Raw genomic sequence first — 24,978 nt, forward strand, 5'->3', positions numbered from 1 at the left:
AAGCCAATACAATTGGAGTATATAGTGTCTAGATCGATGGATGTAATAGTACCACTGTATTCTGCATTGGTGAGACCTCACATGGAATATTGTGTCCAGTTCTGGGCACCACAATTCAAGAAAAATATTCACAAGCTGGAACAGGTCCAGAAGAGAGCAACTAAAATGGTAAACGGTCTGGATTCCATGCCCTATTAGGAGCAGCTTAGGGAAATAGGTATGTTTAGTCTGGAGGAGAAAATGTTAAGAGGTGACATGATAGCCATGTTTAAATATTTAAAGGGATATCATGTTGAAGATGGAGCAAGCTTGTTTTCTGCTGCTCCAGAGACTAGGACAAGGAGTAATGGATTCAAAGTACAGGAAAAGAGATTCCACCAAAACATTAGGAAAAAACTTCCTGACAGTAAGGGCTGTTTGACAGTGGAATACACTGCCTTGGGGTGGGGGTGGTGGAGTCTCTTTCTTTGGAGGTTTTTAAACAGAGGTTGAATGGCCATTTGTCTCAGGTGCTTTGATTGTGTATTCCTGCCTGGCTAGGGGTTGGACTTGATGGTCCTTGTGGTCTCTTCCATCTCTATAATTCTATCATTCTATGTGATATTGATAGGCAGTGCAATCTTAGTCATGTGAAAGTGCGTGCCCACATCTTCTCATATCAAGTAGCTGCTATGGATATAAAACTGCTGGATATTCAACATCAGCACACCACTGCACTGCTGGTCCCAGCTGTGGAACTCTCACTTTCTGATAACTGACTAAAGGTCCAGTTTGAAACAAATGCTGGGCACCTGCAGTGTCACCTGGGTAAGTTCTACTTGCCAGCCTACAACTCTTTCTAGACAATTCTTTATAGACCCACAACTCCTAGCCAGCAAGACATAAGGTTTGGTTTCCCACTCCTCCACTTCAGCAGTGGACTCTAATCTGGTGAACCAGGTTTGATTTCCCCACTCCTCCACATGAAGTCTGCTGGGTGACCTTAGGCTAGTCATAGATCTCTCAGACCTTTCTCAGCCCCACCTAACTCATAAGGTGTCTGTTGTAGGGAGAGGAAGGGAAGGAGTTTGTAAGTCACTTTGAGACTCCTTACAGCTGAGGAAAGTGGGGTATAAATCCAAACTCAGCTTTTCTCATCTATTTTATTCAGTGGTCAAAAGTGATCTAAAAAATGTTTAACCATAAATGTTTTGCACCTCCTTGCATCATCCTAACAGCTCCAACTTTTTGAGGCTGGTTCCACAATAGCTAGTTAGTCTGCTGTTGCCATGAGTCGATTAGTAAATTTTATTAACCCTTTTCTAGACAATGTTGTAGTCAACCCTTTGCATCCTAATATTGTCCATCCTGATTTTGCACCTTTTTTTCAAGCATCATTTGTGGGGAGGGTTTTTTTTTAAACTTCAAACATATTGTAAAGGAAAAAAATCAGTACTTAAAGTCCACCCCCACCACCCCCTTCCCCACAAGCAAGGGAACAAAAGCTGATAATTATCTTCTGATTCGTGAGTGCTGGGAGCTAATTATCAATTAATTAGCATGAAAATAGTGGAACAAAAGATAAATTGCAGAGAGAAGTAGGACTTTTACTGAAGAGAATTTACCTCCAATAAGACTCTTAAAAGGACTGGGCTCAGAGAGACAGATATTTATGATTTATACTACCTTATTTAATTGTTGGTTGCAACTCTAGTTTTAATTTCACTTGTAGCAGAATATGGTAAAAGAGCCCAAAGTAAATGGAATAGTACCCTTGGTGAAGACAGCTGGGAGACCGGAGCTGCACTCACACCTCATTGGCTATTTCACTCTTGCTGCACTAGACAAGTCATTTGCAATTGGATTACCTTGTCCACATAAGCCAATCCAGCTGTGAATTATTGCTCTTGTTCAACGATTATACAATATCCAGTGACGTACAAATGCAGTCCAGCCTTCAAAATCATCCTGTGTCTGAACCTGTCCCTGTCTCATCACTGCCTTCATGCTGCTTTAGCCATCATACAGGAGCAGTTCTAGCAGAATATGTTCACTCATGAGTCTCATTTTCCAGCACTCAAAGAGACGCATAAAAATGAACAAGTCATTCATTCATCTGCTCTGTGTGCTTCTGGCAAAACATCCAAAGTGGGGATCTGGCACCTCTCCCCTATGGAGAAATGCGCAGCTCCAGATGCAGCTTGTATATTTACCCATGAAAAGCAGATATTGTGACTCACTCATGGACCTACTGTTGCAGCTTCCATGCATTGCCCAAAATCACTGAGGTCCTTGGAAGTGAAGAACTTTGTCCTGTCTCTTAACCTCAGACTCCAGAGGGGGACTTGAGAGCCAAGGAGATAGAGGGGTCAAGGCACTGGACATCCTTTCTCTGCTGCTTTGACACCATCCCTTTGATATGTAAATTGCTACTCTCAGGGAAACATCCTTCCACCTTTTACGCCTTCTCTCCATGCCACTTCTACTCCATCTTGCAACCATGAGGACAGGAGACAAGTCCTGCATCTCCCTCCATCCTAGTTACTTGACTGTGGACTGTTCCACATAATGATAATGGTTCAGTCAGTTGAGGTGCAGCAGCTGAGAGAGTGGTATGCTTCCAAATGAATATGAGAATTATCATTCATTTTCAGGCACAGCCTTTGTCAAATCCATTATTTTGTGCATTATTGAACATGGTACTTTGACGCAAGAACATTTATGCCAAAATGTATTTTTACTTTCAAACAGATGGGGAGAACAGAGCTAGGTAGGCAGTAGGACCCAGGTGGAGCATTCTACAACAAAGACGGTGTGGCATGCTTTGTTCCGTGGCGGAGGAATATAAGTCTACTATCATCTTTATGTGGAACAAGGTTTAGCTTACAAAACTATATTTACTCTGTCCTATCCAGAAATGGAGTTCCTACAATAAAATAAGTATATCAGTGGGGTGGTATATGGGATGGGGCAGTATATCAAATTGAAATAATAAATAAATAAATAAATAAATTTTATATATGGGGGTTTGTATGTGGATACTCAGTGTATTTTTAATGTGCTTAACAGGTTCATGGATAAATGTTTTTTAATGCTGCAATTTATAATGCCAATAAAGGCTTCTGTCTGTCTGTCTGTAAATGATGCATGCTGAAGCTATAATTCTGAAAGGACTATCCTAAAGAACTTAGCTTTGGGGGGGGGGGTTCTTCTCGTAGAAAGCACATGGATATAGAAGAAGAAGAAGAGAAGAAGAGTTTGGATTTATATCCCCCCTTTCTCTCCTGTAGGAGACTCAAAGGGGCTTACAATTTCCTTGCCCTTCCCCCCTCACAACAAACACCTTGTGAGGTAGGTGGGGCTGAGAGAGCTCTGAGAAGCTGTGACTGGCCCAAGGTCACTCAGCTGGCGTGTGTGGGAGTGCACAGGCTAATCTGAATTCCCCAGATAAGCCTCCACAGCTCAAGCAGCAGAGCTGGGAATCAAACCTGGTTCCTCCAGATCAGAGTGCACCTGCTCTAAGTCACTGCTCTTAGCCACTATAGTATAGGAAAGTGGCCACTTGACATTATAGCAATACAACATTCTATTATCCTTTCTGCACAAGTGTGTTTTCAAAAATATTAGGTTACAGAGTGGTGTAACTGTTAAAAGCGGTGGACTCTAACCTGGAGAAGCGAGTTTGATTCCCCATTCCTACACATGAAGCCCGCTGGGTGATTTTGGGCTAGTGACAGTTCTCTCAGAACTCTCTCAGCTCCAACTACCTCACCAGGTGTCTCTTGTGGGGAGAGGAAGGGAAGGAGTTTGTAAGCCCCTTTGAGATTCTCTACATTTGAGAAAAGTGGGGTATAAATCCAACTCTTCTTCTTTCTTCTGCCGCCCATCTTCTCTTTGCGCTACAGGCACCACTCAGAAGCCAGAACAGTTAGTGCTGCTTCCCTTCTCCTACCCGAGGCATTTTAAAACACACTGCAGTAACCCATGAATGCTGTATAGGATTTCCAGAAATTTTGCACCTCAGACTTCAGGAGGCCCTGGTGGGCATGTGTTTGTAAAGACTTCTGGAAAACAAGGAGGGGTAGAAATGTTGTGACGGTGGGTGGCCTGGCAATGAGGTGGTGGCTTGTGTTATTTGCATTCATCACTGTATTCAAAAAAAACCCTGGAACAAGTCTAAGTTTCAAATGAGACAATGGCTGAAGCAAAAGAACTCACCCATGGGAGTATTCATTTGCATAGCTTCTCATTTGAATTGAGCTGTGACGCTACCTTTACAAAGCAGCTACTCAGCTCACATAGGTGCTTTGCATAGGCCGGCAGGCCAGTTTATAAAATATACCATGCGGCTGTGAAATCCCACAGGGAAATACTTTTGCCACACACAACGTCTCATTTAAATGGTAGCTTAAAATGGTGGTTGCAGTGAGGAAACTGAAGATGGTAATTAAAGGAATATTTCTTAGGAGTACGCTAATAACTACTGAAACATCACCTTCAAGTATGGATGTGGCAACTCTGAATCTCTGTCTGACCACAAACCACACTGTGATGTCTGTGAAAGGAACAGACAGTTAAACTATTTCTCTTCCCTGTCTTAGAGGCACAATTGGGAGTGGTGCAGCAATAGTTTTTTTAATGAGATCCCAAGATAGCATTTTGTAGACTGTCTGTTGCTTCCCCACTTGGTCCATTTGATAAGGCAAATGGAGCTCTGGCATACAGATGTGTTTACGTTGTCCCAGCTGATCCATCAGCAGCTGGAAGTGCCTAGGCTGTAAGAAGACGTTTATTGTAATCAAAACCAAAATAGAACTACCTGCCAGAGACAACATCACATGCACTACAGAGAGCTGCATTATTATGGACTTTGGGGTCATACATTTTTCATGCGTCTCAGCTCATTTCTAGGCAGTTTTGCCTCTGCTTTCTCAGACCTCAGCTTCCTCCATTTTGCCTGTGTTGAGATGTTTTCAAATAATGTTCTGTAAGCTTTGTGGTAAGCTTTCCGGATAGTAAGCCCCTCTGAATAAAATGGGGATTACTTCTGAACAGATCTGCTTAGCATTTTTCTTCCTTGGCTTCCTTCTTTCCTGTTTCCCTGTCAGAGCTGTGTTTGTGTGAACATCCAGATCTTCTGCGTCATCCCCGTGGTCATCGACCTACAGGGTTCAGGGAGCAGATATTTGCATTTCTTTCATTCTTCCTTTTTCTGTTTTTTGTTTTAAATTAATCTTTCATTGGTTGAACAACATTTATATGTCTTGATACAGCCACAAGATCAAGACCAGCCTCTGAATCCAACAACAATAGACTGACAATGCAATCCTATACAAAGTTACTCTAGTCTAAGTCCTTTGTGCTATCAATCTTTGAGGCACTTTACAAAGTAAAATTTCTTGGTCCCAAGTCATGTTTGGGTAATTAAAATGACCTATTTGACCTCACTTGCTGGCAATTCATCCCTTCTTTATCTGCACAGTCAATGGCAGCTATTCATGAAGTGGTTGAACTGAACTGACCACAGAGTTACTTTGGTTCATGGGCAGAGACTAAAAGTACCCAAATGCATTTAAATAGTAAGTCTCAACTACAAAAATCTCAAAAGTTTTCCTTTTAACTATTGAGAGCCGAGGAAGCAGAAAGGGAGGAGTGGCAATTGCAAGAAAACTGTCAGATTCATGCACATACATGGAAACTGTTTTTTGAACAATATGCTATCTGATAACCAGCCAGCAAGATACAAGACAAACTGGAGGATGATCAGTATACATTTTGTCCAGCAATCTCTACCTTCATCAGATATTATATGGACAAATCTAATGTATAAACAAGGCAGATATGATGAACAGCAACTTTTATTACTGCTTGAGCTATCACAGAAAAAGTTTGGCTGTGTAGCCAAGAAAGGTCAGGTCCTCTTATGTGTATTAAAAATGCATTGTGTTAATCAGCTACTCTTGCAACCAGTACAAAATGTCAGTTTGAAACAATTATCTATTTATATAGTTATACCCCACTTTTTTCCCCAGTCAGAATCCAAAGCGACTTATAATATTGTTCTACATTTAACGCTCACAACTGTAATAGTTGTGAGAAAAGTTGGGCTGAAAGAGTGATTAGGAGCAGCAGTGGCATAGCGGTTAAGAGCAGATGTGCTCTAATCTGCAGGAACCAGATTTGATTCCCCACTCTGCCACTTGAGCTGTGGAGTCTTATCTGGGGAATTCAGAGCCTGCGTACTCCAACACACACCATCTGGGTGACCTTGGGCTAGTCACAGTTCTTCTGAGCTCTCTCAGCCCCACCTACCTCACAGGGTGTTTGTTGTGAGGGGGGAAGGGAAAGGAGTCTGTAAGCCCCCTTGAATCTCCTTACAGGAGAGAAAGGGGGATATAAATCCAACTCTTCTTCTTCTCAAAGCCACCCAGTGAATTGCATGAAAAGAATTGGGGTTCAAACCTTGTCTCCCAGATTTTAGTCTACAACTCCAACCACTATGCTGTGTGTGTTTTCAAGACACTAGACTCCAGAGGAGTAACTGTTGCAGCAAAAATAAATGAGGAGTCTCGTGGCACCTCAAAATTGTCGCATAAGCTTTCATACACACTTCTGAGGAAATGGCTTCTAGGCCTAGAAAGTGGATCCTATAATAAATTTGTTAATCTTTAAGCTCTGAGATACTTCACTGCTGCTTTACTGTTGTTTAAGATGGTTGATGAACAGCTGAATAAGGTCCTCAAAATGGACCCCATGCCTGCAATCAAAAACAGGGCAGCACATTCACCCACTAAGGTGAGAACCAGGGTCACATGCCATGCTCAGCTACAGCAGTGGGTAATAGTAGCACCTGCTTTCTCAGATGCTTTTGAACAGGGCCAAAGATTGTATTGAGTCTGGGCAGTGCCTTAAAAGATCCACAGTTCTCAGTTCATTCTGATACCACATACCTGTTGGATAGAGTCTTTGTTTGCTAGGAGTAAACTGTCTTTGCTAGGATGGATTAAGACAGAGAAAAGCACATCTTGCTCTTATAGAGGTTAGACCAGGGGTAGGGAACCTGCGGCTCTCCAGATGTTCAGGAACTACAATTCCCATCAGCCCCTACCAGCATGGCCAATTGGCCATGCTGACAGAGGCTGATGGGAATTGTAGTTCCTGAACATCTGGAGAGCCGCAGGTTCCCTACCCCTGGGTTAGACAAAGAAAAGGGGTGAGGTTTGCAAAGAAGAGCATCAGTGGGAAGGAAGTATCCCTGAGATTAGTCGTCTAGGGTCAAAGGGACACAGCCAAAGCAGATCAAACCAAAGAAGTGTAGTACTGACTTCTCTTTCTAGCTCTGTTGCCCCCTCTGAAGTCTTGAACGAAGTCTTGAACAAAGAATTCTTGAACGAAGAGACATTGTTGCCCAGTCTTTCTAGCTGTCCCAAGACCAGGACTTACAACTGGAAGCCATGCTTCAGATGTACAAATGATTTCTTTACAGCACTAATTAGTTGGGTTCTGCACAGAAAAGATACCCAATCAAAAATCAGACTCACATTGAATACAAACAGAGCCCTTTCTTAGCACAGTGGTTGTGGTGGAAAATGTCATCAAGTTGCGTCTGACTTATGATGATCCCACAGGGTCCACAAGGCAAGATACAAACAGGGGTGGTTTGGCATTGCCTGCCTCTGCATTAGGACTCTGGTATTCCTTGGTGATATGCTATATAAAGTCTAACCACGGCTAATCCTGTTTATCAACCAAGAATTAATGAGTTCAGACTAGTCTGGGCCATCCAGACCAAGTAACAGTAACTTTTTGTTGCTATCAAGTCACAGCTGACTCATGGCAACCCCTTAGGGCCGTGGTGGCAGGGGCTGATGGGAATTGTAGTCCATGAACATCTGGAGTGCCATAGGTTTGCCACCACTGCCTTAGGGTTTCCAAAACAAAATGCATTGGAAGGTTGCCATTGCATGCCTTGGATGTCTCCCATCCAATACTAGTTAGGGTCCAGCCCAGAGAAGCAACCTTAATTTGACCCATTTCCACATTTGTATATAATGTATGGGATTAAATCAATGTTGCCATCTCTGGATTAGGAATTCCTAGAGATTTGGAAGTGGAGGGCAGAGTTTGGGGATGGGAACGACCTCAGCAGAGTACCTTGCCTCCAAAGCAGCTATTTTCTCCAGGGGAACTAATCTTGATAATCTGGGGGGGGGGGGGTCAACTGAAATAGTGGGAGATTTTGAGGTGCTACCTGGAACTTGACAACGCTAACTATCATAAGTATTCTAAGTGTTTAGGGATAAAAACTCAGTGCAAAGAATCCACGAACAACACAGAACAGGAAGTGGTTAAAGAAATGAAGTGGTTTAACTTTAAATAATAAACTTGATTATCTTTATCGACTGCCTCTTGTGGAATAAAATTCTCATTTAGAGCTCACATTGAAATCTTAATCCAATTAGTTCATTTTATGACAATTAAGCTGTAAGCCCCATTGAATAACAATGACCTTACTTCTGAGTAGACCCCAGGCTGTCCCAGTTTAAAACAGTCTCTCTGGGGGTAGATATACACAGTTACCTAGACAGCCAAAGATACGAGAGGTTATTTTGCATTCCCCATTCTGGATGAATAGGCATCCTTGAGTGAGTAATCTGGAACTATTAATACCTTTTTGAAGTGAACTAGTTCCCTCTCTGTTTGGCACACTGTGGTCTGCATTGTTTTGGCTGATCTGTAGAAGGTTAGCAGACAGCTCAATAAGTAGAATTCTGAATAATTTTATACTGGTATTACTATTCTTCTTTCTCACTCATTACTGGGATGATGTGAGGAGCCCAGAGAACATTGAACAAGTCCACATTATGGTTCCTCCCCAGCATCAGCTTTCTGGGAAATTGGGGAAAACCTAAAGTTCTGGGCAACTTATTTAGTATGAAACGTTTAAAACTCCCACCATTCCTCATGGAGTTCAAGGTGCAATCCCTAGTTTTCTCTTATGCCATTTTATCCTCAGATCCACCCATGATTAGGCTGATAATGAATGGAATGGCCCAAAATCACTCAGTGAGCTTCATGGACCAAGTGGTGACTTGAACCTATGTCTCCTCGGTCTCAGCCTGTGGTTAGGATTTCAGGCTGAGACTGAGGAGACATAGGTTCAAGTCACCACTTGGTCCATGAAGTTCACTGAGTGACTTCGGGCCATCCTAACCATCTTGCCCAACCGGCTCTATTTTCTTCCAGTTGAATCTTGGGCTTCTCACATTATGCTGCCGGAAGAAGGAGGAGAATTGAAGGCTTCTCACATCTTTATAAATCATAATGGAGGACAGATCAGCCAGAAACACCTGTTGACAAGGGCCTTCTATCAACTGTCCATTCTCTATGAATTCTAACTGCCATCACAACAATAATCTGTAGTGAAAACTTTAGTACAGGAGAGGTTCTCCTGACTACCAGCCCTTCAACCCAGATGAAGCTGGACAAGGCTGGCTCAGAGACCTTAGCCTACTCCCACAGCCAAGTTATGAGCCTTCTGACATGGAATCAAGCCTGCTGATTTGTGTCTGGTACAAGAGCTATATGCTGAAACCTACCTGTACTGAGGCAGACAAAACTTCTCCCAAACTCATCCACAAGCTGCCTTGAACATCTAGATGGTGGAAATCTGGGATATACACAGATAATACATACGTTCACCTCCTTGGAATTTCAAATATAAGGAGATGCCAGAAACAGCTGAGCGGTACATGTCTTTCCCAGAGATGTATTCATGCATTACACATGTACACATATATTAACTTTCCCCAAGACGGTAGGCAAGCAAATGATATAAGAAAGCCCTTCTATGCTACTCCCACTTATTAAGTGGCGCCTAGGATGTTTGATTGACCTGGACCTTTTCCTGCCCTGGCTCCATCCTGGTGGAACTCTCTTGAAAGCTGACACCAGAGCCTTTTGGACCTTAAACAGTTCCACAGGGCCTGTAAGACAGAGTTCTTCCACCGGGCTTTTGGTTGAGACCACTCGCTGACTCCAATTGGTTGAGACCACTCGCTGACTCCATCTGCCGGCCTCTTGACTACTAACCATCAAGTCTGCATCCCGCCTCTTGCCAAAAAAACTTTCCCCATTCTCAGACAGCCCTTTGAATAGGAGACTGTATTGAGGTGAGATGGGTGGTTTTTCCATAGGTTATGCTGCTGATGCCACCTGAGTTTTCTATTGTAAAATTGTTCACTAGTTTTGCACATTATTATTCATTGAATGTTTTAAATGTGAATGTACACTGCTCTGAGCTGGGGGATGGGATATAAATTTAATAAAATAAATATAAATAAAGAAGTGAAGCAGCCTTAAGAGAGGAAACCAGTGACTCATATCTTCACCCTGGCACATCACAGGGGCCTCCTGTGAGTTGGAGCCACCCAGTGAGCATAAAATGATGAGATGCGCTGCTAAAAAGTGGCACATGTTGCAGGATGACAGGTAGAAGTGCTGAGAAGGTGGCTGATAAGTAATCTGAGTGGCTAATGGACAGAGTCAGGGACAGCACAGTTAGAGATAAAATGCTGGCAGGGTTTTCTTGCATTATGAGATCCATATCCGGTCTTTAAATAGCCGGGTAAGGGTGGATTTCTCACAGGGATGCTAGCACAGGAAATTAAGTCCCAAGCCATTTTCCATCCTCCATCTAGTTTAGCTCTTTATGAGAGTGAACCCACCTGCAGTGAAAATCCCAACAATTGCAAAATACAGCAACCAGAGATATTCTGTCTCAAAAGAGACATCCCAGAAAACTGCAGCAAGGCAGAATGTTCCTATTCAGTTTTTCTAGTCTGTTTGCCTGTCTTGAGAATGGAAACTATTGGAAGAAAAGGTTATATTCCTTTTTTTGATAGGTTTGTAAATGTTCAGGGTGTAAACTCTCTTATCGTTTTCCTCATTGCATATATGTTTGCAGCCTTGAATACAACAAACTCCGAATCCAGTTCATAGCAGGGTGGGCTAGTAGTTAAGAGCAGCAGACTCTAATCTGGAGAACTGGGTTTATTTCCCTGCTCCTCCACATGAAGCCTGCTGGGTGACCTTCGGCTAGTCACAGTTCTCACAGAAGTATCTCAGCCCCTCCTACCTCACAAGGTGTCTGTTTTGGGGAGGGGAAGGTGATTGTAAGCCACTTCAGGAGGTGGAGAAAAAGGAGGATATAAAAAACCAACTCTTCTTTTTTCTTATGCAGAAAACATTACAGTCCCAATCAGTTCAGACTTTGTTTTGAGCCCTCTCCTCCGCTTCCACAAGATCCACCCCCCCCCCACCCTTGCTGAAGGACAATTGCCAGCTACAGATACTTGACAGGGAGACAATTATCTGTGAGTCCTACAAAAGGAAACTGGAATTGACCAGTTGCTGGGAGAGAGGCAGAGAGGCAGCCAGTGAGAGAGGGGAGGGGTTGTATAAAAGATGCAGAGCTGTCCTTCTTGTGCTCACATTGAAACAAAGTCTTGATTTATCTTCCGTGTCTGTTTTTGGTTTCAAGGAGCGTCAAAGAGGGGCTTTCAAGTTTCTGGTCTTATTTGTATTCTTTAAGAGAGAGAGAGAGAGAGACCCTTCCAGCCCTCTTTAGCCCCTTGCCATTACCTCCTGGGCACTGGTGCAGGAAAGGGCATAGGTTAAGGAGATGCACCCACCGGTTATATGGATAGATGTCGCAACAGAGCCCCTTTCTTCCACCCAAGCGAGTTTTCTGAAACGCACATTGCAATGAAAACCACGATAGGCGCCTGAGGGGGAGACTCTCCGCTCTGTTTTGGAGTCACTGAAAGCGCTGGGAAGAGATCTCACACACCTCTGCAGGTGCCAGAAGCACAACGCAGCTTGGAGTCATGCGCTGCTTCTGATCTGGCAGAAGCTCTCCAAGGCAAAAGCAGCCACCGCTAGCCTTGCTGCCCCGGGTCCAGGGAGAGGAAACCAATGAGTTGGGCAGAAAAGCCGGAGCTCTAAGCAGCAGCAGCAGCAGCAGTTGCTGCAGCTGATTCAGTCCACAAAGTCAGTCTTGCTGAGCGCACGAGGATCCAGGACTTGCCTTCCACAGAAAAGACAGGTAAGTGAAGGGCTCCAACCCCAAATCGCCTGAATTAATTGCAAAAGGTATGGGATTCAAGGACAGGATATCCTAAGAACAGCCTGTTCCACATGCTTGGGTAATCTTTCTCTGTCTTTCTATCCTGTCCGTCTAAACCTTGTAAATAAAGTGATTGAGCTTTGGTTTAGAGGCAGTGGGACCGCAGTTTGTTGGTTTCAAGGGCTCAGGGAAGATGACCAAAGGGAGAGGAGATGAAATCCAACATTTGGGCATAGGGAAGAAAGAGATTAAACAGCTCCAGAGAGGCAGGGCTATCTGCACAGTTTATCTGTCTCTTTCTCAGTTCTCTGTACCTGGATTGGGTTTGTTCTTAGCGCAGGAACTACTTCTTCCTTTACCTTTCTAGAACTAAGAAGGCAGGGTGCATTTCAAGGCACTTGGCATGGAATTTGAAATTTGTGTTGACTCATAAATGTAAATAATCAAGTCCAGAAAACAGGACGTTTCAGGACCCAATGATCTTCTGATGGATTATGAAATATGAAGCTGAGAAGCTCCAGGAAAGGGAGAGGGGAAATTGGCAAGTACGAATCATGTCAGCAATTAAACCAGTCACTGACGGTACGATTATCCCAGTCGCAACGTGCCTCAGTTTTCCCAGTCAAACAGATGGCAATAATAAAAGCTTCCCAAATATTTGCTTGCAACAAAGTATTGGTGATCTAGACACTGTTATGTGTGGGCCAATATATTGCTTTAAATTAGTTCAAGGACTTAAAGATTGCAAGAGACAATCTGTACACCGAACATTAAAACTTCTGTTGTTGTGAAAGCAGAGATATAAATTCAGTTTGAGTGATACCTGTTTGTCTGCACGCCTCACTCTCTTCTTGTTAATTTTCTTAAAATCAATAGTCAAGGCTTTGTCATCCCATCTTCACAATGCACCACACATACATATCTCACACATAAAAGGGTGTGTGTGGTGTGACAATAAAGGTGATTTTTATGAGTCAGAGAAAAACTGTTGCAAATTGGGGGGCACTGAGAAAGGGCAGAGTCTGCATGTCGCGTGAAAGATAAATGCTCTGACGCGTGCGCCACATGTTGCTCCAGAATTGCAATGAAGGCAATTAAAACAGTATTGGCAGCAGAAACCAAAGTGCTAAAGGATCTGTATCTGCTATGCACAGCCCCCCAAAATAAAACCAAATGGAGTGGGCAGGAGCCTTTTCAGGATCAATAACCAGGCAAACAGAATGAGATTCTCAAGGTCATCTTCAAGTGAATGATGATAAAACAGAAATCTCAATAGCCTAGAGAAGTTGTGTCTCTGACTGCCTCTTACCACAGTGTCTACATTTGTTGAAGGGATGTGCGCATAGCTATTAATCTAATAGGCAGAGCACTTCAGTGGATAGAGTTTGAAGATTGCAAGCAATCCAAAAACCTGAATTTGATTACCAACGTCAGTCTATTAACATGCTTGACCCTGGATTCAGCACTCAACTTAACTATACTCCTGTAAGACATATTTGCAGGGAGTGCCAAAAAGGTAGCACAAGCTACTTGGAAACATAACAAATTGTGTGGGACTGCTAAGTGGCAATAATAATTCATAAGGCTATGATATGCTATTAATGACCTGAAGTGTGTGTAACATTAGAGCAAACCCACCTGGACAAGTGGGATATGAAATTAGTAAGAACATGACTATATAGGGGACATCTATATTTACACTGGGTACATTTTGTATTATGCGCAGAGCAAGATTTTAGGCCAGAAACACTGGGCGAATAAAGGTGCCTTTTCAATAATACACAAAGCATCAATCAATTAATTGCTACAATTGAGATGATTTCTTTTTGGGATAACAGTTTTTAAATGGACCTTTGGCTCATTAGAGTCTGCCATTCAGGTCAAACGAGCCATCCACTGGCTACTAATATGTGTACAAAAACCTTCTGCATGAAGACAAATCAGGGATAAAATACTTTGACAAAAGCGAGGCCAAACTTCCTACAAAAATGCAGTGAAGCAAATTCACTAGACTAGTTTTGGGTCTTCGTTGCAGTGCCGTCCTAAACAGAGTTATATCCTTCTGAGTCCATTGAAGTCATTGAGTCAGTGAAGTCATAGAAGGATTAGACTATCACATACTGATCCTAAGCACTTTTACTAAGAACTGTTGGATTTAATGGTACACTCCCAAGTAAGTTTGCATAGTCTTAGATGGGAAATTGCACTTGGAGGGAGTTTATAGAATAGCTATAGAGCAATTTCACACATACTGCAGAGGCAAATATGGGTTTGCAGCACATCATATTCCGCAAAAGGAAATTCTGCCAACAATGGCTCCCTTAGGAGTGTATGGATATAACACACATGTTGGCGAATGAGAGTTTGCTATGGTCACACTTTCAAGGAAGTCAATACAAACCAGAGATGCTGAAGGAAGTTCTGAGATATACCAAAAAGATAATAAAGTCTCCTATTTCCAGCTTTTACTATTTTTCCACCTGTCTTTATGACCGCAGATTCTTGCCGAAAGTGTAGCTATATTTACTGCCTCCACACTAGGCTAATGAGATCCTGGAGGCAGACAGAGTAGTGAATGAGAGAACAGGTGTGGCAGTCTTCCTGTTTGCTTGCTGTGGGTTCCTTTTGCACAGCAGATCAGAGGAACAGACAGGAAGATTCTCGGTATCCTAATGTTACATAACATTGACATTTCAGATGACTTAATTGATTTATCTGCTTTTGAAAGCTTGAACGATTGTAGCTCTTGTTTGTGGGTAATAAGTGGTTGCAGTCTGGAGAGTACTAAAGCTCTCGGTTAATCACTTGTCAGCTGTAATCTAAAGCTTATTGACTAGGATGTCAGCCTGGTCATTATAGGCTGATCCAGTAGGGTTCGTCATAAGCCCACTGAACTCACTTGGATCCATTTCCAAGAAAACATTGTAGGAACAAGCTACCAAGCATCACTTGACTTTTCCCTAAGTGCATGCCTTGGGCCTAATCCATTTCCAACTGCGTACAGCTAGTGGCCCTCCGCAGACATGCACATCTCCATTTGCATGAAACCACATGTTGGCTCCTTACTGTCCAAATAAACATCACAATGCAAAGGCAGATATGCATCTGTCTCCACACTGGCTACCTGCGTGGAAGGTCACTTTCTCATGATGTGTCCCTGACTGGTTTGTAATGACTATGCATTTATTGTGCTGTAAGCATTTAGAAAACAAGAGGGTGGGAAATGAATTACTCAGCTCATGTTTTGAAAATAGTCGGTAAAGAACAAATTATAAAAACAATTGGGTTTCCAGCTCTTTACTAAATACATGGGAAAGTGTCCCAAACAAAAGGGATTTTTCTTTTTTCAGAGAGCGTTTAACTAATTCACACACATCACCGTGTACAAGGTTGGGTCCTCATCTTGTGTCAGATGTGACAGTCAGACATGAGTTGCAAAATTTCCCAATTCCCACATGAGCTGTGCTCAATTTGGATTGGGGTCATCATGGTGCTCACAGAGTGGGACTTCACCATTTCACAATTCTTCTAGCTTTAGTCAACCCTGAGAGGCACTGTTTGGCCCACTGAAAAAGACCCAGGTGTTCCATGGAATATACATAGATTTCCCCATCGTGTGAAATAGAATACCTCCAGGAACATGGCAAGCTTGGAAAATGACACCAGGCCGGGGAAAACTTGAAACCCCTCTCCATTCACACCATATTTCAATTCAAATCAGGTACCATATATACAGGGGTTGAGGAGAACTTGTAAGTTACGTCTGATTGTTATGTCAGACACAAGATGTGGGATCCATAATGTGTGGTTCAGAAAGAAAGTCTTCTAATATTACCTCAGGTACAAATTAGTATCTAGAAGGAATTTGGGGGCGTGGGTTTCCTAACAAGGAAGAGAGTGCTTTTCAGGAAGTCTAGAGTTTGGACTACACTACATGGAATCAAATTTATTCCTGAATAGCCTCTCAGTCAGTTACCTCAGGACTTCTTTACCCTATATTTTTTATACAGCACTACACTAAATGTTTTGTTCCAGTTCAGGCTTAGAAAACAAAGTTCATTACTGTGTTGAATCCAGTTTGAGCCCTGGGGCAGTTGCACACCGTATTTTTGGCTGCCTGGATTCTTTAACTCATGAAAGTCTTCTGTGTTGGTACCCACACATTAGTCTGGTGTGTTAGTATCACACAATCTAGTGTGTTGGTACCACACATCAATTTCCTGCTTGTGGATCAGTGTGGTCTAAATTGGGACCACTGGCTCGTGTACTTGGGACACTGGCTGTTTGGCAACAAGTGGGTAGGCTAGATGCCTTGTTGATCCCTTCCAAATCAGGGCTGCCCCAAGATGTTTTGGTGCAATAGACAGAACATGCTGGTCTCATTGGTGAATAAAGGGAAACCCCCCAGTGGGAGATTCTGCACAGAAATAAGGTGTGTTGTTTTTACTCAGTTTCCATGCATTTCAATGGGATTTGCAGTGGGGAACTTACCAGTTAAAGATAGAGAACCGACTTTCTCTTACTGTTAATCATGCTCAAAATTTCCAGTTGAAATGGCCACCTCACCTTGTTCATGCTGGGCAGCTTTTTTTTCCCCAGATCCATGATTATATGACATGCACGCACACACTCACGTCACATGAAAATGCTCCCATTGATTTCAGTGGAAATTACTTTCATATTAGGGTCCTTTAGATCAATTCGGACTATGCTGCTTGAAACTAATTTACCCCTGAATAGCCTGTCAGCCAATCACCTCAGGGCTTCTTCTCCCCTATATTTTTGTTCGGCTCTATATTAAGCACGACTAAATGTTCTGTTCTTGCTCAGGCTTACAGAACGAAGCTCATCAAGAGTGTCAGTTCATATGTTTCTCAAGGGAGGAAACAGGGGCTTCTTTTCCTCACAGTGACTGTTTTTCTATTAATACTTCCAAAATTAGAAAATGAATCAGATTGTCTTAAAGTTTTCCTTTCTTCAAAAAAAAATCTTTAGAAAGAAAACTCAAGGGAGGATGACCAGGTCCAGATACGTAACGCTGGCCTCTGAGAATATGCACACCCATATTACATAAACAGTTTCTAAATAAAGAATTCACTAGGTACCTCACTTGTCTTTCATATGATTTTATGCAGAACAAAGGAGGACCCAGCCAATCTACCCCAGTATCATATTTCTTTGCAGGGCATCTGCCTATGCTTCTCTCCTTTAGTCACTACCAAGTATTTAGTGGGTGAGAAATATGGTTACAACCTCTAGGTTCCTTATAAGCAACTGGCTTGCTTACACTTTGTTTATGTAAGAAAGTGCAACTCTCTCAGTCATACTTCACCCAAGATTCTCTGCACAGGAATTGCAAGAGCCAGGCAAAGGAAATAAATAGCTTGTGTATATGAACGATCGGTGTTTCACTCATCACCATCATCCTGCAATGAATGTCATTCCCAGACCAGCTACCTTCAGCAAAACAACTTTTTATTAGGACCCAAATATTTCTGGTGTTATGCTGCTGCTATTTTTGGAATTTTCCATTGACTAAAACAGCTACCTGTGTACTATTTTTGCTTAGCAAAGTAAAATCCCTTAAAGGATGCCAAAAGGATGCAGTCCACCTCCTGTTCACAATTGCAGCAGATTTTTTTTGTAGTGGAGCTGTTTTTTTACCCCATCTTTCTCATCTTACAGAAAATAAATAGATCAAAGATTTTAAAACTCACCTCTGGTGCTGTAGATAGTACTACTACCGGTACTACTTATATTTCGAGTCCTTTAGTTGCAACGACTTACGTCCTTTATCTCCATTCTTAAACCAAAGTAAGACTATTCTGGAGAAGTTACTTGTAAAAACCTTATTATAGTCACAGTTCACACAACTACAACTACTTCCTGTGGGTGGTATGGCTCAGCATTGGACAATTTGTTCCCTCTACCAGCTATTAATCAGGAGAGGAGATCAATATTCACTTTCCTTATGGCAGCCCACTCACCCCTCTCATACACAGAATCTTGGCCCACAAGTTATTCCTCAGAATAAGATGCCTAAAGGAATAATACGTGTGAGAAAATATCAGATCTCATTACTCCAGAAGATTTCAGAATGAAATGCGTTGGGCTCTTAGTGAGTTTTGTTCTGCTAATCTGAGCCAGAGGAAACGTTCCAGTATTTCTTGATGTTTTTGTTGCTATCAGTTTCTCTTCTGTTTGTGTTGTTCTGTCACTTCTTGGATCTCTCTCCTATTCTCCATGTGTGGTTACACGAATACTGTTTTTGATGCTGATGATAAAGCTCTTCTTTTTTGTTTGTGTGTGTGTGTCCATTCAGGTCAAAGCAATGATGAAGACTATGTCCAGTGGGAACTGCACCTTGGATGTTCCAGCCAAGAACTCTTACCGCATGGTTGTTCTTGGAGCCTCCAAGGTAGGCAAAAGCTCCATCGTCTCACGGTTTCTCAATGGCCGCTTTGAGGACCAGTACACGCCTACCATTGAGGATTTTCACCGCAAGGTCTACAACATTCGTGGTGACATGTATCAGCTAGACATCCTGGATACTTCTGGGAATCATCCTTTCCCTGCCATGAGAAGACTTTCCATACTCACAGGTTAGAAGACTATATAAGAATGTGTCAGTGTTAGGGTTGTCATCAGCTGTACAAGTTTGCCAAACATGCTACAATCCTAATTAGGAAAGGAAAGAGAGAGTCCTAAAACCAGGCTAAAGATGCTTGGGATAGCCATTTATGTAAGTCTGAAAACAACAGGCAAAGTTTTGCTCAAAACAATTCTGTATTTAGTCTCCAGTAAGTGACCAACCAAGGTAGAGAGGCCAGGATCCAAACTAGGTCTCAGCTATCTCCATGCACCCAGAAAGGTGTTGTGTATCCTGAATGACAAGGCCCGAACCTGCATAGTGAGCAGCTATTAAAACCAAGGGAGATTTCTGGAGCAGTTTTTTTCTAATAAGATAAAGGATTTAATTGATGAAAGCAGTGGAAATAAATACAAGAATCCCAATGAGTGCTGACAAGGTCTCAGATGCACTTGAAGTAACTCTTGGGATCCCGCTATGGATTTTCAACTGTTTGTCAGCTGAAACTGAGAGTCAAAAAATGCAAAATTAAAATCAATTGGACCAGTCTTTAATATAATGAGAATAGGTCTTCCATTTTTGTGGAAGTACTGTGTTTGGGTTTACCATACCTGCTGCAGATTTATTGTAATCGTATTAGCAATATTTGTGGATCATTTTCGTTGAGCAACCCTTTGCATCAGACTTTTTTACATGAGGCATGGAACAACAAAGCGGCCCAGAATAGATCTACTGGGTGCATCTTAATAATGCACTGAGACCATCAGTAAAGTTAAGATGTTCAAATTATTAGGGACTTGGCTGATCAGGATAAGGAGGGGCAATTCAAAGCATTGTGCTAAACTACAAATGGTTAGGAATTAGCAATCAGAGTACAGAGTTATTCAAGACAGAACTACTGATCCCATTGAAAACTCTGCACATATCTGGTATATTTGCATTCTATATCTCATCCCGAAAACCTTTAACAGCTGTGTTTTCATCTTGTGTGGGTGCTGTCAAGTCACAGATGATTTATGGCAACCCTGTTGGGTTTTCAAAGCAGAGGCATTCAGAGGTGGTTTGCCACTGCCTATTTCTGCATGGGCTGAGAGAGTTCTGGGAGAGTTCTGGGAGAACAGCAGGTTTCATGTGAAGAAGTGGGGAATCAAATCCGGTTCTCCGGATTATAGTCCACAGCTGTTAATCATTACACAACACTGGTCCTTTCCGCACAGCAGAAATAAAACATCTTGCAAACATTTTGTGTTACATTTGTGCAAAGAGCGCAAGAGTTGCCAGCCAAACAGTTATTTTTTCCCACTTTCTGGCCAACAGAGCTCTGGTCAGTTTCAGAGATGTGCCCGCCATTTTGTATGCTGCTGCAGAGGTTCTCCTACTTCACCATTTGGTGAAGGTTTTCCATGAAGGCTTCCTCTGCTTGCAACTCACCTGTGCATCATTTCACTGTAAAAAGAACATGAATAAAGTGTGTTTCGCCTGGCAATCCTGTGCATGTGTTGTTTTTCCCTTTTTTTGTTTGTTTGTTTTGAGGGGAATGTCTGCAAAGCTACAATGACACAAATACGCACATATAGCAACTTCTCTAATCATGATGTCGTAGCTTCATAGACATTCCCCTCAAAACAAAACAAAAAAGGAAAAATGACACCTGCATGGGATTGCTAGGCAGAACAAACTTTATTCATCTACTTTTTACATGGAAATCCTGTGTGAATGAGTTGCAAATAGAGAAAATTTCCGTGGAAAACCTTCACAGAGAATCTGCTGCCACACACAAAATGGTGGGTGCAATCAGCAAAAATGAAAGTAAGAAGTTTGGGTGGGAAAAATAAATCATTTTTTGCCTGCTTTTGTTCACTCAGCAGGCAGGAAACGTCTTCAACCCAGGTTGGGAGGGAAGATCTCTAGTTCAGCAATTTTTGAAAAACCTGGGTTGAGAGAAATAAAGCGTTACGAAGATGTTTGGGGCGGGGGGGGGGGAGGAGAGTTGTGTGAACTTCTTCCCCAAAACAGTTTTTAAACATCTTCAAGTTGTTTTAGTTCTGCTGTACAGTAATGACTATATCTGTGCACAAATGTTCTAGGATGATTCCTACCAGCATATTTTGAGGATAAATCTCTAGGCAACAATTGCTCCCATGTCCATAATTCATAAGAGATTGGTTAGTGGATTGCTGTTTTCATGCACAAAAATTTTCTCGTGATTCAGTATTTCTCTGCAACATGACCTAGCATCTTTCTATTGGGAAATAATTGGAGGAGGAGATTGTGAGCAGCATCAAAGTCCAAACATACTAGCTTCTTTTTCAGATGTTCAAGGCTTCCCAGTAATAAGTTTTTTTGCTAGTGGGAGTCCCTTTGTGTATTGTAAGCCAAATGTTTAAGTGAAAGGGGGAGGCAGAAAATTATGCAATACACAAGTTACTTCAGTTATAATAAATCTGGAAGCTGTTGTTAAAAGAAAAGAAGGTGTTAAATAAAATGCATCCACCAAATCTTGATGTATAGTGGAGACAAGTTTCACCAACTCAATTTTTTTTCTTAACAACTAAAGGCATATGAACCCCCTCCCTGCATTCCAAGATTAGGGGCTAGGGAATATGATATCAAAAAGCTGCAGAGCAGCGGAGCTGGGTTTGGACAGATGGAAGATAGGTAATTGAATGGGGCTGGAAGATAGAAACTAGGAGAAAGGATGGTGTGTCCAGAGGCTGTAAAATAAGGTATAGAATTGAGCACACAGCAATAAAGACGTATTTGGAAGCTTGGAAGTAATGAATCAGGACTGATATACGGAGGAAAGGCTGTGAAAGGTGAATCTGAGCTTGATCAGAGGAAATGGGCAGATGATGTTAAAGGAAGTATAACAGGCAAGGGTGGCTGAACTCGGGAAAAAAGGCAAGTCAACTTTACTGGGAAAAGCAGAAGATATGTTGTACCAGCAAAGATTTTTCAATTGAAGTGAAAGTTATTACAGAGGAAAGGGGATAACAACTCCTTCTATCCCTCTCCAAAAATAAAAATAGCAGAGGATGGGTTTGGTACAAAAAAAACTGTTGCAGCCTTGCCATTTCATAGAACACTATTTTACTAAATTACTTAGAAAAAACTACACGGTCATTCTTATATATGCTGATGACTCCCAAAACATCTGCAAATGGAACTTTTACTACCCAGGTCCTTATTTGAATGCTTTGATTATACCATTCAATATTCAGGATACAATAGCTGTTGCTGTTAAATTGTCTTTTCTAAATCAAACTGTAACAAAACTTCATTTTTTTCTGTTGTGGGTACATTGCAGGAGATGTTTTCATCCTAGTCTTCAGTTTGGACAACAGAGAATCCTTCGATGAGGTCAAGAGACTCCGGAAGCAGATCCTTGAAGTTAAATCTTGCCTGAAAAACAAGACCAAGGAAACAGCTGATCTTCCCATGGTGATCTGTGGCAACAAGAACGATCACAGTGAACTGTATCGCCAGGTGCATTCTGATGAAGCTGAGAAACTTGTTTCTAGCGATGAGAACTGTGCTTACTTTGAAGTTTCAGCCAAAAAGAACACTAATGTGAATGAGATGTTCTACGTCCTCTTCAGCATGGCCAAGCTGCCTCATGAGATGAGTCCTGCCCTCCACAGAAAGATCTCTGTCCAGTATAGTGATGCCTTCCACCAAAAGTCCTTTAAGATGAACAGGGTCAAAGAGACTGATGCCTATGGCATGATCTCCCCGTTTGCTCGCAGACCCAGTGTCAATAGCGACTTGAAATACATCAAATCCAAAGTTCTCAGAGAAGGACAAACAAGGGAAAGAGAAAAATGCACAATCCAATGAAAAATGGTTTAGACAGTGTGTTTATGGAGTGCATGTGCAGTGCCTTAAAGAAAATGGGCAGTTGGGCAAAGTTCTTAATGGATTCACAGAACCCAAGTGGTGACAATGTATCACAGTCATGAGGCTCAGGCTTCAACTTACTTGGCAAACAATGCCACACTGCTAATATAAAGAAGTAATTTAAAGGGTAGCACTGTAAATACTTGAAGATTCCAGGTAAGAGTACCTGCCCTGTGACTAGATCCTTCATCTTTGGTTCATCTCTCTTCTGGAGAGTCTTGTTGTACAAAGAAGGCCAAAGCTCAGGATCTGGCCTGCATCTGTTGGCTAAGTTCCCATCATATAGAATGCTCTTTGCCGACAAGGAGAAATATCTGTATCATTTTCCTCCAGTACTCTTCAGACATAAGACTCACAGTTCAGCTTCTTATCTTGGGGCAATTATCTTGGGGCAACTCCCAGGACAATTCTGTAACAAGTGGTATGGATCTGATTTGTCAATAAGTGGATCTGTCTGTCCTTTTTTGAAATAGTTTGTTAAGTAGTCGGGAAAAATGCACTTTTTTGTGGCAGTGGCAATTTTTCATAGCCTCAGTGCAGATGTCGCTTGGTATCATAGCTTTCATTCTGCTTTTGTTTTCCAAGCAAAACCAGATGGCAAATTGTCTGTTTTAACTGAAATCTGAGTTAATTTGCTAGTGGAATCTGGAAACACCAACTGTTTTCCCTTTTGATTATGAGTAATTGAAATTGTCTTACTGAAAAAAAAAGGCACACCTTATGGTATCATGTGATTTTGTTTCATATGATTTTCTGTTATCTAGCCTTGGGATATTTTATTATATATACACTCCAAATTCTCATGCCTCCAACAACCATACTACACTCTGTATTATGCTCTGTATTATGTTGAGTATCCACAGCGGATATACAACACCAGTTCTCACACTGTCTCCAGCATCCCACACCAACTTTCACACTGATTCCAATCCAGAACAGATTTATTTGGAAATGGAACTTACCTGAGGGTAAGTCCTGTTGGGACTTATTACTGAGTAAACACATATGCGACTAGACTGTGAGTAGATCCAACATAAATATTTTCAAATAGCCGAGGAACCTCTGGCACTGGGGGCTCTCTCAACTACTCAAATAGTAAGGCACCAAGTTTTGTTTAGATGTTGCTGTCTTCCAGGGTCTAATGGTGAGAGTTTCATTTTATGAATGTAAAAGATCTAGACTTAGTTGCCCTGTCAATCTGATTCATTTCTTCGCAGCAGCATTCCTACTGAGAAGAAGAAAAACAGAAAGAGACCCAATTCATCATTAAAATCCAATTTGAGATTTTATGTGTGGCCTGACATAGTTCTTGAGATCTGTGGTATTTCCCCGTCCTCCCTCCTTTACAACAGCTACTTTCCCCCTTGAGCCTGGGATAGCTCTCTGCTCATAACAGATAATCATCTGAGTGGATTAAGTGGTTTCATATGCCTGAGCTACACTGCGAGGGATTGTGCCTATGCACTAGAACAGAGAGCCATTTCAAGTAGGAAGTGGGATTGAACCGCATGAACTAGCTTACCGATTTCTTATGCTCAACTAGAAGTCCCCTGCCTGAAACTCTATACTTAAAAAAAAAAACCACCGTGGTGTGCTGGGGCAACTTTGTGCACTGAAAATAGACATTAAAAATTACCTCAGACATGAATGTGTATTGTTTTGTGTGGGTATGTATGCATCTGTGTGTATAGCTGAGAGGGAAAGTTTTCAGACTCGGTAGTTCTGCTGACACTGTACATAATGTGTGTTAAAGATATTTCATACCAGTTCTTGAATATATTACAACTCTATGTTATATTATACCTCATAGTCTGTATATATATGTATAAATATCAGCTTGTGCACTGGTTGAAGTTGCAAGACAGACTGGTACTGAATGAATGTTTAACCTGCAATCTGACAGGTGACAAAAGATTAGTGGTAACTTTATGTCTATGAAAAATTCTATGATAGACAGAATTCTCTCCCTCCTTCATCTTCCTACACAGCCTCCCTTACTTTCAGTATAAAATTTCCAGTGCCATGGCAACCTTCTATATTATTTTCAAGTGACTCAGACTTTGTATAAATATTATACTGTTTCTGAATAAAACTGATTTATTTATTAGCTGTGTCCTGTCTGTTGTATATTTTCTCTAAGTATAATTAGATAAACTATTGGTGATGAGTGATCTTCTGAAACTAGATCATCCAATGGAGTCAGAAATCAAGTTGACATTTGTTCCTTCATCCAAGGAGCTCAGGGTGTTATGCATTTACATTTCACTCTTTCTCCCAGAAGTTCAAGATGGTTTACCTTATTTATCCTTTCATAACAAGCTTTTGAGATAGGTTAGGTTAAAAAATAGTAACTGACAAAGGTCATCAAATGAACTTAGTAGGCTAC

General features: G+C 41.8%; 1 protein-coding gene across 1 annotated transcript; it reads left to right on the forward strand.

Moving 5' to 3' along the window:
• Nucleotides 1–11,421: 11,421 nt before the first annotated feature.
• RASD2 (RASD family member 2) lies at nucleotides 11,422–24,696 on the forward strand. The gene is made up of 3 exons (XM_048502142.1): nucleotides 11,422–12,085; nucleotides 18,429–18,708; nucleotides 22,003–24,696. Exons 2-3 carry the CDS (start codon nucleotides 18,438–18,440, stop codon nucleotides 22,530–22,532), a joined length of 801 nt encoding a protein of 266 aa, XP_048358099.1. The 5' UTR covers nucleotides 11,422–12,085; nucleotides 18,429–18,437; the 3' UTR covers nucleotides 22,533–24,696.
• The last annotated feature ends 282 nt before the right edge of the window (nucleotides 24,697–24,978 follow it).

The sequence above is a fragment of the Sphaerodactylus townsendi genome, linkage group LG06, assembly GCF_021028975.2.
Source record: "Sphaerodactylus townsendi isolate TG3544 linkage group LG06, MPM_Stown_v2.3, whole genome shotgun sequence".
Taxonomy (NCBI): Eukaryota; Metazoa; Chordata; class Lepidosauria; order Squamata; family Sphaerodactylidae; genus Sphaerodactylus; species Sphaerodactylus townsendi.

What these genes read in the sequence shown, in the direction of transcription:
- RASD2 (XM_048502142.1), top strand. Translation starts at nt 18,438, where the DNA reads ATGATGAAGACTATGTCCAGTGGGAACTGCACCTTGGATGTTCCAGCC. An exon ending in AAGACTTTCCATACTCACAG is followed by an intron (nt 18,709 to 22,002) that starts GTTAGAAGACTA and finishes GGTACATTGCAG; the next exon opens with GAGATGTTTTCATCCTAGTC.